The sequence below is a fragment of the Cardiocondyla obscurior genome, linkage group LG18 (genome assembly GCF_019399895.1).
Source record: "Cardiocondyla obscurior isolate alpha-2009 linkage group LG18, Cobs3.1, whole genome shotgun sequence".
NCBI classification, from domain to species: domain Eukaryota; kingdom Metazoa; phylum Arthropoda; class Insecta; order Hymenoptera; family Formicidae; genus Cardiocondyla; species Cardiocondyla obscurior.
Genome location: NC_091881.1, coordinates 2,007,355 through 2,020,198, shown reverse-complemented (window position 1 = coordinate 2,020,198; position 12,844 = coordinate 2,007,355). Strand labels below are relative to the sequence as shown.

Genomic DNA, 12,844 nt, shown 5'->3' with positions numbered 1-12,844 from the left:
GGCTGTCGTTTATTTTGTAGTTACCTGCGAATAATTGGGAAAATGTCACAATTACACTTCTGAATTATTTCGTAATAATTTTTTTTTTTTTCCAATTTGATGTGCATCTATCAGTATCTGATGTGGCACAATTCGTAATAAATTGCATTCGTACCACCTCGTAACTGTCAAGAATCACGTCAAGTTTGTTTTCGCGTTCGTAGTTACCATGGCGACGAGCACCGCCACCGCCATATGGTGGAATCGTACAGTTGTCGACATCTTTTGATGTTTCGTTCAACTAATTTGAGAAAATGGTCACTCGGGTAAAAGAGATTTCACACTGTACGAAACGATACACAAACTATAGCCTTGTTTAGTACATCAGTGAGATTCTGGTAAGATCGGTTATATTTTAGCTGAGGCAAACTTATTTCAACTTATTTGATCGCGTTTGGGTGTCTGTACAGGTATCAGCGAGCTTGATCGCGAAATTGATCGAGAAAATGGACGAGGAGATGGATGCTGTGAACGAAGAGCTTTTTCCGGAAGGAGTTTCGAATGAGGAAGAGATGGTGACGAGCGAAACGGAGGGAAGAGCTGACCAGGAAGCGGCAGAGGCCAAATCTCTGATAAGCGAAGACGATGACGAAGAGGAGGACGAAGACGACGTCAACGAGGCGGAGGTGAAATTCCTGGAGGCCTCCTTGTCGGCAAACTCATACGATTATTCCACTCACAAGGCCCTGATTAACAAATTGCACGCGATGGGCGAACTTGACCGCTTACGAGCTGCCAGGAACAACATGAGCAACATATTTCCATTAAGTCCTGAGCTCTGGCTCGTTTGGTTAAATGACGAGATAAAATTGGCTACCACTAACGAGCAAAAGGCTGAAGTGATCGAATTATGCGAGCGAGCAGTCAAGGATTACATGTGTAAGTTTTACAATTAATTTGTCACATATCACTGTTATTATTACGATAATTATTATTTATTTATACCACTATAGCGTTTATTGTGACTGGGATTGTGCATCAACCCTCTCTCATATTAATAATTTATAAAAATTAATAATAAAAAAAATTTGTTTATTATAAATAAATAATTAATTAAAAAATAGATTCAAAACTGTGATTTATATGGACTAAGAGATTACACTGGGATATATTGCTTTTAGCTGTAGAACTGTGGCTGGTATATCTACAATTTATCATCGAGCATATGGGCAAGGATGAAGAGAAGATTGATAAAATTCGTCAGCTTTTTGAACGTGCACTGACTACTGTTGGAATGCATGTGACAAAAGGAGCTATAATATGGGAAGCATATCGCGAATATGAAAATATGATACTTATTTCTATGTTGTCTTTGGTAAGGATTTATGCAAAAGTAATTGTACATAAAAATAAGATTTGTAGTGCACTTATTTTTGCCCTTTCTTCTATATAATTAAAAACTTCGAATTTTTAGGATGGTGAGAATGAAAATGGAAGAAAAAAAGCTCAATTAGAACGCATTATTAGTTTGTTTAAACGCCAATTATCTAGCCCTCTCTTAGACATGGATAAAACTTATGAAGAATTCAAATCATGGTGCGCTAAGTATAGCGCGGAAATAGAGAAATCTATTTTAAAATGGACTTCTGATGAGAAATCTATTTTAAAATACTATAAACAGAGTTCTACAAAATTGACGTCGTACCTTCCTTTCGAAGAAAAATTGGTTTCTGCACAAGGCCAAAGTGAACTACTTGATGCTTATAAAGGTTATTTACTGTATATAAAACAAAACAACTCTGATCTTATTACAATCTTGTACGAAAGAGCAATAACTGATTTAAGTTTAGAAACATCGATTTGGTTGGATTATATAACTTATTTAGAAAATAAATCACGAATGGTTCATGTATTGGATCCAATTTATCATAGAGCATCGAGAAATATTCCGTGGTGCCCTACTATTTGGCGAAAGTGGATGAGATCATATGAGGCATGGAACAAACCTATATCAGAAATACAAGCCATATTGGAGAATGCATTGTCCGCTGGTTTTTCAACAGCGGAAGATTATCGTAATCTGTGGATTGCATATCTCGAATGTTTGAGGCGCAAACTTGACCAATATCCTGACGAAGAAAGAGATAAACACTTAAATGTTATTCGTAAAACGTTTAACAGAGCGTGTGAATATTTAGCGAAATACTTCGGTTTGGATGGCGACCCTAATTGCGTTATCTTGCAATATTGGGCGAGATTTGAAGCGGTACATGCAGATGACATGGAACAAACTAGAAGATTATGGGCTGATATTCTCTCACAAGAGCATTCTGCAACAGCTTCTTACTGGTTGGAATATATAGTACTAGAAAAGTAATTACATATGTTAAAAAAAATGAGTTTTTTTTAAATAACTTATACTAGTAATTCTGTCTTATTTTTTAAAACATTTTTTAATTTATAGATGTTATGGAGATTCGAAACATCTAAGGAAACTGTATCAAAAAGCCTTGAGTTCTACACAAGATTGGCCTGAAACTATAGCAAACTCGTGGTTAGATTTTGAGCGTGATAAAGGAACTTTGGAACAAATGGAATTCTGTGAAATAAAAACAAAAGAAAAGCTTGATAAAACTATGGAAGAAAGACAAAAAGCGCAGGAACTTTCTTCTCAGGATGAATCATCTATTCTAAGTAAGAAAGCGAATAAGAGAAAGGCAGATGACGGTAGATGGAAAAATTTAGGAAGTTCTCCATCGAAAATCGTAAAATCTGACGTAGGAATAAAACCAAAATTACGAGAAAGTGTTTTAAATATTAATAGCAAAACAACAAATCCGGAGAAACCAGAAATTGCACCACCACCTGGTTATAAAACAACAGAAGATAAAGATGTGGATGATAAAAATAGTCAGTATGAAGTAGATGATATGATTGCAGTTTTTGTCAGTAATTTAGATTACATAACAACTGAAGACGAAATAAGAGACGCTTTAAAACCTGCTGGACCAGTAACGTCGATCAGAATGGTTAAAGATTATAAGGGACGCAGTAAAGGATTTGCTTACGTACAATTAAGTAGCATAGTGCGTATATTTCATTGCCTAATAAATTTTAATAAAATTTACTGTTTTCTCATAAAATTAAAAAATGTTTAAGTAAAGATAATAAGATTTTACTTTTTACCTTACAGGAGGCTGTGAAAGTAGCTTTGGAATTGGACAGAACGCCAATAAAAGGACGTCCAATGTTTATTTCAAAATGTGACCCTAATAAAAGAACGCGAAGTTCAACATTTAAATACAATTCTACACTTGAAAAGAATAAACTCTTTATTAAAGGTATAAAATCCAAACAGTAAAACTTTTTTTATTATATTTTCAATTTTTCTAAATAATATTTTCTTGAGATATTATTTCTACATATTCAATATTATGTTTAAGGACTTCCACTTACGACAACCAAAGAAGAATTAGAGGAGATATTTAAAGTTCATGGAGATTTAAAAGAAGTTCGTATAGTTACTTATCGAAATGGGCACTCGAAGGGCTTGGCTTACGTTGAATATCACAACGAAGCAACAGCTGCAAAAGCTCTTGTGAGCACGGATGGTATGAAGATTCAGGATAAAGTAATCAATGTTGCGATAAGTCAACCACCCGATCGCAAGAAACCTCAAACGGAAGAAAGTGGGGGACAAGTGAAATCATTGGGTGGAACATCGACGAGCCGTACAGCATTTGGTGTGCCTAAAACGTTGCTATCTATGGTTCCCCGTAACGTTAAAACAAGTAGCAGTAATGGCAGTGCAGCTTCAGATAAAAGTGCACAATTGATGAGTAATAAGGACTTTAGGAATATGTTTATCAGTAAAAAATAACTTGCTTTATAATACAGTCATATTTTCTTGGTGTAATCTATCGATATTGATTTAAAAAATTTTATATCGGCTAAGCAAAACTTATATGTTAGTAATACTGTTACGGTGAGTAGATTTGTCGTTCAAATTTATTTTTGCAAAAGTGCGTTATATATTACGATATATATGTGCAGTTAAAAAAAATCAAATATGCAGTAACAGAATTCTACGTTTTCATATACATTTAATTATACATGTGTATATATTTCTGTGCTTTTTTTTTCAGATTTTTTCTACACGTGTGTAAATGTATATTTTTTCTTAAAAGATCTTATTTTCTAGATCCATAACCAAATTCACAATCTATAAAAGTAGACGATTACTAACTCAGTATTAGTCTAATGTAAAATGGTACAAATAAATTTTTCCATGTTAAGATATACAAAGGAAAAAATATATCACAAGATAAACGATTATATAAAATAAATACCTTTAAATACATACGTATAAAATTATTAATATGTATATATATACAAGAGAGTGCCGAGTATAAAGATATTTTTATATATTGCTTGAAATGCTATATGTTCATGATTAAACGCCGTTTATGCGTTTGTCATGTTTGGATATCAGACTTTAGGATTAGGACAAAATGTACTTTACATGACGATATCACATATTGATGGAAAGATTTTTCCGAGCTGTTTCCTTCAAGATGCAATATTGGCAATCGAGTACATAGTTTTACAGCTGAAGCTGTGTGTTTGATACGTGATGATGTCTTTTGTGCCTCGGTGGAGCAACTGGCGGACTCTCCTGTGCCAAGAGCCTTCTTGCCATGAGCCACTTTTTAGCTCTACCGGCGTGATAGTAGTACGTGTAAAGCAATGCCATAGCGGCCAGCACCACCAACAGACATGTACCAGCAATAACAACGCTGAACAGCCAATACGGCCCAGATTTTGGCAACGGACTCGTATCCGTCGGCAATGTGTCCGTAGGGCTGGTAGTAGGTTGCTTCGGTAGCCTCGGCGGTAATTCTGTTTCGTTGTCTCCTATGACAATATCGGCACATGCACGAAATTCTTCCTGAGGTCCACATCCCACCGCTCCTAAATAAATTTATTATTTTGTAAGTATTTATTTCACGTTTTACGGAACGTCTGTCTACTTTTTACGCATATATTTTAATGAATTTATAATTATTGTATAACGTGCACGTTGTTTTCAGATCACGAATTAGTAATAGTTAATAAACTATTTACCTAGACTAGAATAAACTGTGCACTACGCTTTGTTAAATGAAGCCGTTACGATATCAACGTTGTGCAATAAAAAGAATTGCAAGTTTCTGAGTCATTCTTATTATGTAGGATAAAGTAATAGCACTTTCTATTGCTTTGATAGAATCTTAATGACGAGTGACAGAATTACCGATTGTCAGCACACGTCATAACTTTTAACGTATGAATTAAGAATATTAAATAGAAGTCTCAAAAGTATTTTTAAGTTATTTGTAAAAATAATGGCAAAGTAATCATAATGTTATTACGGTAAGAAGATCCAGATTATCTTTCATATATGAATATTTTCACATACATATATTTTAAATTAACTTTTTGTTAATATTCATAAATTTAATAAAATTGCTTCTTTTCAGAATCCACGAGCTTGTAACAGACAATGATTTTTGATGCTTTGATCAATTAAAGTATAATCTACTTTCACATTTTACATGGCGCATAATACATTCCGTGATTAATTTTAGACAACGGACATACCTGTGCCGTTACCGCAATCGCCCCAGTTATTTCCAGCGATATATCGCCACTGGAAGACGCATTGAGCGCAAGTCAGACCCCCTGGTAATTTATAATAGCCCTCGAAGACCCGGTTGCCGGGACCAGGATAATAGCGGGTGGATCCATTCTCAGCCTGCAGTAGGTGCTGATCCAGGCACTCCTGGGTGACTTCTCGATCTCGGTAGGTCATGGCGCAGGTACGGAATTCGAAATAGCCGTGATGGTTCGCCGTCAATTCTACGCGGACCGGTATGAGCGATCCGGTTCGATAACGCCGAGCAATGACTCCTTTCCCATATTTGCCACCCGTCTCGTGGGTACGTGGCTAAAACATAAAGTAAAGAATGTTTCCTGCGCGTTATATTTCCTTTTCGATATCGTAATATTACATGATGTACCTCTTTTTTTACAATATTCTAATATTAATCACATTATAATATTTTATTTTTAGAATATTACCAGCGTACTTATATGCGTGACAAGAAAGAGGACAACGCGAATGCGACAGAAAAGAGAAAAAGAGGAAAACGGATTTCACTTCTGTTTCGGGCTACTTTCGTATAGTACTATCAGACGTACGTATCAAGGTCAAGCATCCCGCATAAAAAGCCCCGCTATGAAAACGCGATCGGCTGATCGACTGATAGAAACACGAGACCGGATCACGAAATTTATGAAAGGTGCGATTAGTACTCGCCGTTTTTTCTCATTTCTTAAAAATCGTACATTCTACAATCTGCGCCGTGCACAAGGTGAAAGCAACTCTAGACTTATAATCTTTGATGTTGTAATCCGATGACTCAACTTGTAATTAAATCTAGAATAGAATTTCGTCTGTTATTCTGACTGGATTACGATACGCGATAGAATTCGCGACAAAATTCTACGTAAAATTTTAATTTATACGATACGAAAAATTGCAGAATTAAAACTTGTACATTTGTATTTCTCCTCCAAAAAAGAAGCGCGATTTTATTGTATGCTCGAGCACATAATTGAACAAACAACGAATCGATTTATGGTTGCAACGTCTGTATTATGATTAGGTGGTAAAGAAAGTAATTACATCTTTCTCTTGTGTCACGAGTCATTGCACGCCGCTTAATTCAGAATAATAAAACGTGCTTAGCAGCGTGGTGCATTTCACTCGCTTTCATTAGGGATAGAAAGGGAGAAACGAACAAATATTTAACAATAGTGTCGAAAATATTACCGTCAACTTGACGCTTGTTTTAAACTCTAATTACTTTCTCATTTGAACAGACTCTTTTTACCTTAGTATATTATATGTATATAATATTTTAAATCAGCCCAACAGGCAGACCTCCTATACTTGCACTGTATTATTTTAGAAATGTGTCGACATTACTACGATGGTATTGTGCGGTATTCCACGGTCAACGGAGCGAAGAATCGCGTGTAATGGTGTGTGGTCAGTGTTGCAAAAGGGACGTCGGGAAATAATTATGCTTTAGCGCCGTTGGATTATCATCTTTAACTCGCGAACTATCTTTGCAGACTTTCCATTGTCATTACAATTAGGTAAGTTTCTAAATTCGTATCTTTTTTGGCAAGGCAATGTATATCGTCTTGTGACATATGACTTATTTTAAAACAAAGTGATCAAATTATACGTATATACATGTACATAGCGGTTTGGAGAGATCGCTTAAGAGTCAGATTCATATAAACTATATATAATTTTTTATTCTTTTATTTTTAGAAAGACTCACCGTTGGAGAATCCCAGGGATCGCCGCAGATGCCGCAATTCCCTTTGTTTCGTTGCCATTGCCTGGTGAACCCGCCGCAATAACATTCGTGATCGTTATAATCGTGAGGTGTGTCGAAGCCGTATCTCCACATGGAGGCCCTCGAAGGTGGCTCTATCAGTCTTCCATGGGCAGAAACCCTTTTAACGACTAGCAGGCTTGCGATTAATATCAGACCAAGCACGAGGGAACGCATGTCGGTCGGGAAACGAGCCGGCCTCTGTAAAAGATTGCGAGTCGTCAGATAAGCGCTGATCGCGAATTAATATAACGCGATTTGTATTTGTACTCGAACGCGCATTTTAATTCGAAATTTTTCTTCTCGTGCTATGGATCGTTACGTGTATCCGCACCATGATTCACGCTACGTTAACGTTGTTCGAGGCTATGCTAATCGTTTCATCCGAAGGAGAGAGAATGCCTCCGTCGTTTTCCTTGATAATTGATTTAATTATATTAAATGCATTAATTTATTTGACGTTTATATTTAACAGTTGTCATATTTAGAATCGGCTTGGTGAAAATAATTTTTAGTAAACTTCTTTTTATCGCTACACATTTTTTTTTTCGCGTCATGCACATTGTAGTACGCATATAATCGATTAAGCCAATATGTTATTTTATTTTAAGTAAATGCAAATTAATTTGCTATTTTTGTTTCAGATATTATTGTAGGAACACAAAGTTAATTATTGTTTTTCAAATATTGTTGCGAATCTAAAAGCTATGATTACAACTATGTATTCGCGAGTGAAGAACCACGTATGAAGATGACCGAGCGGAAGTTTGATGACCTCTCTCTCACTGTGTGATATTACTGAAAGTTTTGTTCGTAAAGTAACTGAGAAAACACACACGCCAGTTACATACAACGACAACGATTAGCAACACGAAAGCCAGTACATTAGAGATCGCAAGAACGAGCTCAATCAAGGTCGAATAGAGTCTCCACGTTTCTTTAAAGAGCACTCTGTGGAATACATTTTACGCTCGACATGAGCGAACTCCGTCTACTTAATCGTTATCGTGGTTTCGATGCAGGCCCGAAGGAGTCACGAAGTCGCATAAAGTCAGAGTTTAAATGCCGCATTCGAAAGCTGCGCGAAAGAAAAGGACACAATGACGAACGAGCAACTGAACCGGTTATTACACCGACACTCCACGCGTATAGTATCCCAGATATTGTAAGATAAATATTCGTCAAGGTAAGAACTTAAAAATATATGGATATATTCAATCATAAAAACAATATGAATAATTATGAACGAATTAAAAAAAAAAATTAATAAACTCGCATAACAGATCTAATGCGGAAGAGTTATCGTCTTAGATCTAAAAAGTTGCAGTATACATATATGCATAAACAGCCTTCTCAAGACATTCTTGATGAAATAATTTTTTTCTCAAATTTAAATAACGAACTTACTTTTAACTTTAATAAAAATATTTTATTACGAGATAAAAGTAAGTGGTATTAATTTTTTTTTTATTTTTAATTTATTTTTAAATGGAAACTATAGTTGCTGTCTCAAGAAAATTCCTTTTCTTACATTCAAATAAAAATACAAAACCTTTATTATCAAGTTTTAATTATTTAGAACTCATACATTTTTTATTTTTTTTTTTTAGAATAAAAATGTCAAGTGGATGAATGAAACTAGGACTTTACAAAACGAGATAACTGTACGATGTGCAATCTACGATGTGACAGACATATTTTTGTTTCATGATTCAGTGATAAGCGAATGATCTTATCGCGAGGTTCAATAACTGAATGGATAACTGAACACGAGCAAAAAAAGAACGTTATTAAGAAAACGCGTTAAACCTTTAATCGTGATTTTATATTTAAATGGATTAACAGACTGACTATTCTCGTAGTTACCTGTTCATGAGAAAGAAGCGAAGGCTCTGCTTTCCAGCGGCACTATTCTCGCATCGGTCACGACAATGAGTCAGACCTGCGTGGCAAACAGAGTTCAGACCACGGAACCGGTCGGTAGACGACTGAACTTAACTCCAACTCGAGGAACTGACTGAGCGAACACTTCGGCCGTTCAGTGGTGTGGGAGTAGGTTATTAGAACGAGGTGTTCGTCCACATTCACAACACGCTCCGACGGGGCAAGGATGATGCGAATGATCCCAGGTAACTTTCCGAAAATTACCGTTAAAATTTATTCAGCAAATTTAAGTCTTTGTTTACTACCACAATTCTAGGAATATGTAAATTTTTAATCTTTTTCCAATTTATTTTAGGAATACTTCTTGAATATAGAAATTTTAATCAAAAATAATATTATATTACTACGTATAAAATATATTTTAAAATTATATTTTTTTATTCTTTATTAATGGAATACTGCAACAGCTTACTAATTAACAGATACACCTATAATTAATACCGCTACTTTTGAATCAATCCAAAATCGACATACGAAATTTGAATTCTCGAGAGCACGCTAACTGCATAAATTGGAAACTGTTCTGGTGTATCTCGACATGCTTGATGGAACGCTCAGGTGAAAATCGGGTTCGACGATCGATAACTTGCTTCCTCTGCAGGGAACCATGGAATTATAGGATAAGACAAAAAGAAGAAGGAGTTAACAATGGTATGTACTTTCCAACAAATATAAAAGAATATTTTAGAAGAAAAAATTAATTCTTGTGAATTATTAAAATAGACTTTCGAATAATTTTAATGTTTAAAGAGCCAGCAAGAGTCGACACTTTTATTGGTATATCACATCTGACTGGGATGTTAGAAGATTAAAATTTTTCCCACCTATACCGACTACAATCAGCATCCAGTTGACACGCATCTCACGCGTCTAGGTCATTAGAAGGATCGGAGTAATGACGAGAAGGCTCTTTCCATTTCTCAATGAAAGACTGGTGCCTTTCACGGACTTCCTGTCACATCGCCGTAACGAAAGCGTTTGTGCACGCATCGCGTTCGTCATGTATACCCGTTGTGCTTGATGACGACTGTACTTTCTCGACACGACTACTCGAAATGGGACAGAAAATATTTCCGGAGCTTATACTATGCGACAAAGTTGGCAAAGTGGCAAGACCTCGCTAGGAGAAAGATACAAATTGGCAAACGTGTCGCGAAACTCGCATCTGATTTCCGACCAACTCGCTCGATACGCTCGTCGAACATCCGCTTCCGGCTTTTGTTGCAGTACAGAAATTTATCATTACGTAGCGGCCTATCCAACTGATTAAATTAGAGAAGAAAAAGCTGTTGTAAACAATAATGTCCAGTTTTTTCAATTATCTTATGAATTATAGTACGCATTAATATATAAGTCTAATATTTATCTGTATTTAATATTTAAATTTATATATATTTGTGCCTATAATTTATCTTTTAGAAAAATTTGAAGATATTACTAAAAGAATTAAAATGTAAAGCGGCATGAAATAAATATTATAATCCACGATTTTGTCCCCTCGCTGCACAGCGTATCGTCCCGCCCGGATACATCTGCATTACGACCGGAATAAGAATACTTTCCCACGAGAACGATGGAAATTGAGCGGAAAGCGTCGCTGTGACGGCTAGTCGAAGTGCAAATATCCTGAAACGGAAGAGAATCACGCAAGGAATCTGCTCGTAGTGATTTCTATAAATTTCTAATCGATCAGCGGATTCGCACGGTTTATCAATGATACGCTTCTCAACTGCACATCTGACACGCGGAGCGACTTAATTAACTTTTCTTTCAATGTTCAATCAATTCCGAGTTGAAGAACAAATATATTTTTTTTTCCTAACAAGTCGTTGACAATTTCAATTTTATTAGACTAGAACAAACCATGCGTTTCGAGTACGCTATTTACGAAAGGTCTCAATTCGTGCGCGTCATTATAATTGGGGACATTAATTAATTATAATAATTTCTATATGATCGGTTCAAAAGACACAATTACAAACTACGAAAAAAAAATCATGCGACTTACCAATCTGCATGAGCTTCAGCGGAGTTGTACAATTCTCCCGGTGACTGTAACATAAAAAATAAAATATTAATGTAGACATGTTAATTAATAAAGAAAGAAAGATTTTATTCAACAAATTTATACTTACTTAAAACCTGCTCCATCGATGCAGGATGCCCGTCCAGAGCCTGCTCCTCCTCTCACAATCAGATGGAACGTATCGAGCCATTCTTCCGCGCACAGGTCACTCGCGAACGCGCCTGAATTAATAACTATCGCGAAAATTAATTAACACTGTCGCGCGTTATTTTTCGGCACTCCCGCAAAAAAATAATTTAGCGTGAAGCAAGCCAAGCGAGAGATAAGATGTTATTAATGTTAAGAGTTAGAAAGCAGTGACTAACGACAATCTTTCTTAACATTTCCGTCAAGGAAAGGCAGACTTTAAATTAGTCAGAGACTGTAATTAAAAAGACATCCGGTAATTTCAGGACACTACACAGTATAAACCCTCAACTACAATAGCAATTTATTAGAGGAAACTCTTATTCCTGCATGGGTGGATTCAGTGGTCGCAAATTTTAGACGGGCAACATACGTAAAATAAAAAGATTTTGTAATGATTTTATAATTAAATACGCGTAATTGCGGAGCGATTAACGACGCGTCCGCACCCACGAGGCTCCGCAACTAGACTGACCGTCAGAGATTTCGGCGCGTAGAGAGAAAGATTTCGATCGCGAACGAGTTTAAATTTATTTAGATTTTTTGCCGATATGTGTATCGGTAAAACACTTTTCTTTTAGTGGCAATTAAACATATGTAATTATTTACTTTTAGTATTAATATTAGATCATATATAAAGATATAATTACATTATTTTCCCGTTATTACCAAACGTTAGAAATCGAAACATTTTAAACATATAAAAAAGTTGATTCTATTTGAAATTCTTATGTCTTGTAGAATACTATGTTTTAACAAAAACAAATAAAGGTCACAGAGCTTATTAATTAATATTTGTTTCATTATTTGCAATATTTGTTTCGTCGATTTATTATAATTGAACTTTATACGTATCATATCGAATAAAACTTCAATTTCGGGGTGGAGAAACTTTTACAATACCTACTTTTTTGACAGTCTAGGATCCGAGCCGCGACGGAGAAGACGCGCGAGGTGCGGATCTCACGCTCTGTTAACGGTGATTGTCAGAATCCTCTGAATTTGACGTAAATGACGAGTAAAGAGAGTCGATGACGCCGATCACGCGGCGCAACTCACGTCGGACGCTCCGTGCGCTTTGCCGGTGACATAACCTTGTCTTCCCGAAACATTTTTTCGAGGCACGAAAGAACCACAGAGCGACAAGTGGAATGGCACACGAGTGCTTAAAATGATTGTTCGTTCCCGAGTTGTCGACGTCGACACTTATTCGCATACGAGACTTTCAATCAGCGGTCGAAAATACGCGTAATTGCGG

At 35.9% G+C, this 12,844-nt stretch overlaps 2 protein-coding genes and 1 long non-coding RNA gene across 5 annotated transcripts; 2 read left to right on the top strand and 1 right to left on the bottom strand.

The window, feature by feature from the left end:
• The first annotated feature begins 307 nt into the window (after window positions 1–307).
• On the top strand, window positions 308–4,339 carry LOC139109720 (squamous cell carcinoma antigen recognized by T-cells 3). The gene is made up of 7 exons (XM_070669010.1): window positions 308–377; window positions 450–918; window positions 1,161–1,354; window positions 1,454–2,352; window positions 2,444–3,065; window positions 3,173–3,320; window positions 3,423–4,339. The coding sequence occupies exons 2-7, from the start codon at window positions 486–488 to the stop codon at window positions 3,857–3,859; spliced, it is 2,733 nt and encodes a 910-aa protein (XP_070525111.1). The 5' UTR covers window positions 308–377; window positions 450–485; the 3' UTR covers window positions 3,860–4,339.
• Window positions 4,336–12,137, bottom strand: LOC139109729 (uncharacterized). Of its 2 annotated transcripts, XM_070669024.1 has the most exons (5): window positions 11,510–12,137; window positions 11,383–11,426; window positions 7,374–7,631; window positions 5,620–5,965; window positions 4,336–4,950 (listed from the first exon to the last, which is right to left on the bottom strand). In XM_070669024.1, the coding sequence occupies exons 3-5, from the start codon at window positions 7,605–7,607 to the stop codon at window positions 4,583–4,585; spliced, it is 948 nt and encodes a 315-aa protein (XP_070525125.1). In that variant the 5' UTR covers window positions 7,608–7,631; window positions 11,383–11,426; window positions 11,510–12,137; the 3' UTR covers window positions 4,336–4,582. The 2 variants fall into 2 exon arrangements, with proteins under 2 accessions (XP_070525125.1, XP_070525123.1); XM_070669022.1 differs by lacking the exons at window positions 11,383–11,426; window positions 11,510–12,137 and adding an exon at window positions 9,297–9,435.
• LOC139109735 (uncharacterized) lies at window positions 5,974–10,248 on the top strand. Of its 2 annotated transcripts, none has more exons than XR_011546888.1 (6): window positions 5,974–6,215; window positions 6,993–7,519; window positions 8,075–8,616; window positions 9,041–9,559; window positions 9,797–10,025; window positions 10,125–10,248. It is a non-coding gene; the product is annotated as an uncharacterized lncRNA (long non-coding RNA). The 2 variants fall into 2 exon arrangements; XR_011546887.1 differs by lacking the exon at window positions 5,974–6,215 and having other exon boundaries at window positions 6,385–7,182; window positions 7,364–7,519.
• Window positions 12,138–12,844: the final 707 nt, after the last annotated feature.

Bases quoted from the DNA above. Each gene is read 5' to 3' on its own strand.
- LOC139109720 (XM_070669010.1), top strand. From the start codon at position 486: ATGGACGAGGAGATGGATGCTGTGAACGAAGAGCTTTTTCCGGAAGGA. The intron at 919-1,160 runs GTAAGTTTTACA...TATTGCTTTTAG, and splicing joins AGCAGTCAAGGATTACATGT to CTGTAGAACTGTGGCTGGTA. The intron at 3,066-3,172 runs GTGCGTATATTT...TTTACCTTACAG, and splicing joins ACGTACAATTAAGTAGCATA to GAGGCTGTGAAAGTAGCTTT.
- LOC139109729 (XM_070669024.1), bottom strand. From the start codon at position 7,607: ATGCGTTCCCTCGTGCTTGGTCTGATATTAATCGCAAGCCTGCTAGTC. The intron at 5,966-7,373 runs GTGAGTCTTTCT...TTTATGTTTTAG, and splicing joins ATCCCTGGGATTCTCCAACG to CCACGTACCCACGAGACGGG. The intron at 4,951-5,619 runs GTATGTCCGTTG...AAATTTATTTAG, and splicing joins CGATTGCGGTAACGGCACAG to GAGCGGTGGGATGTGGACCT.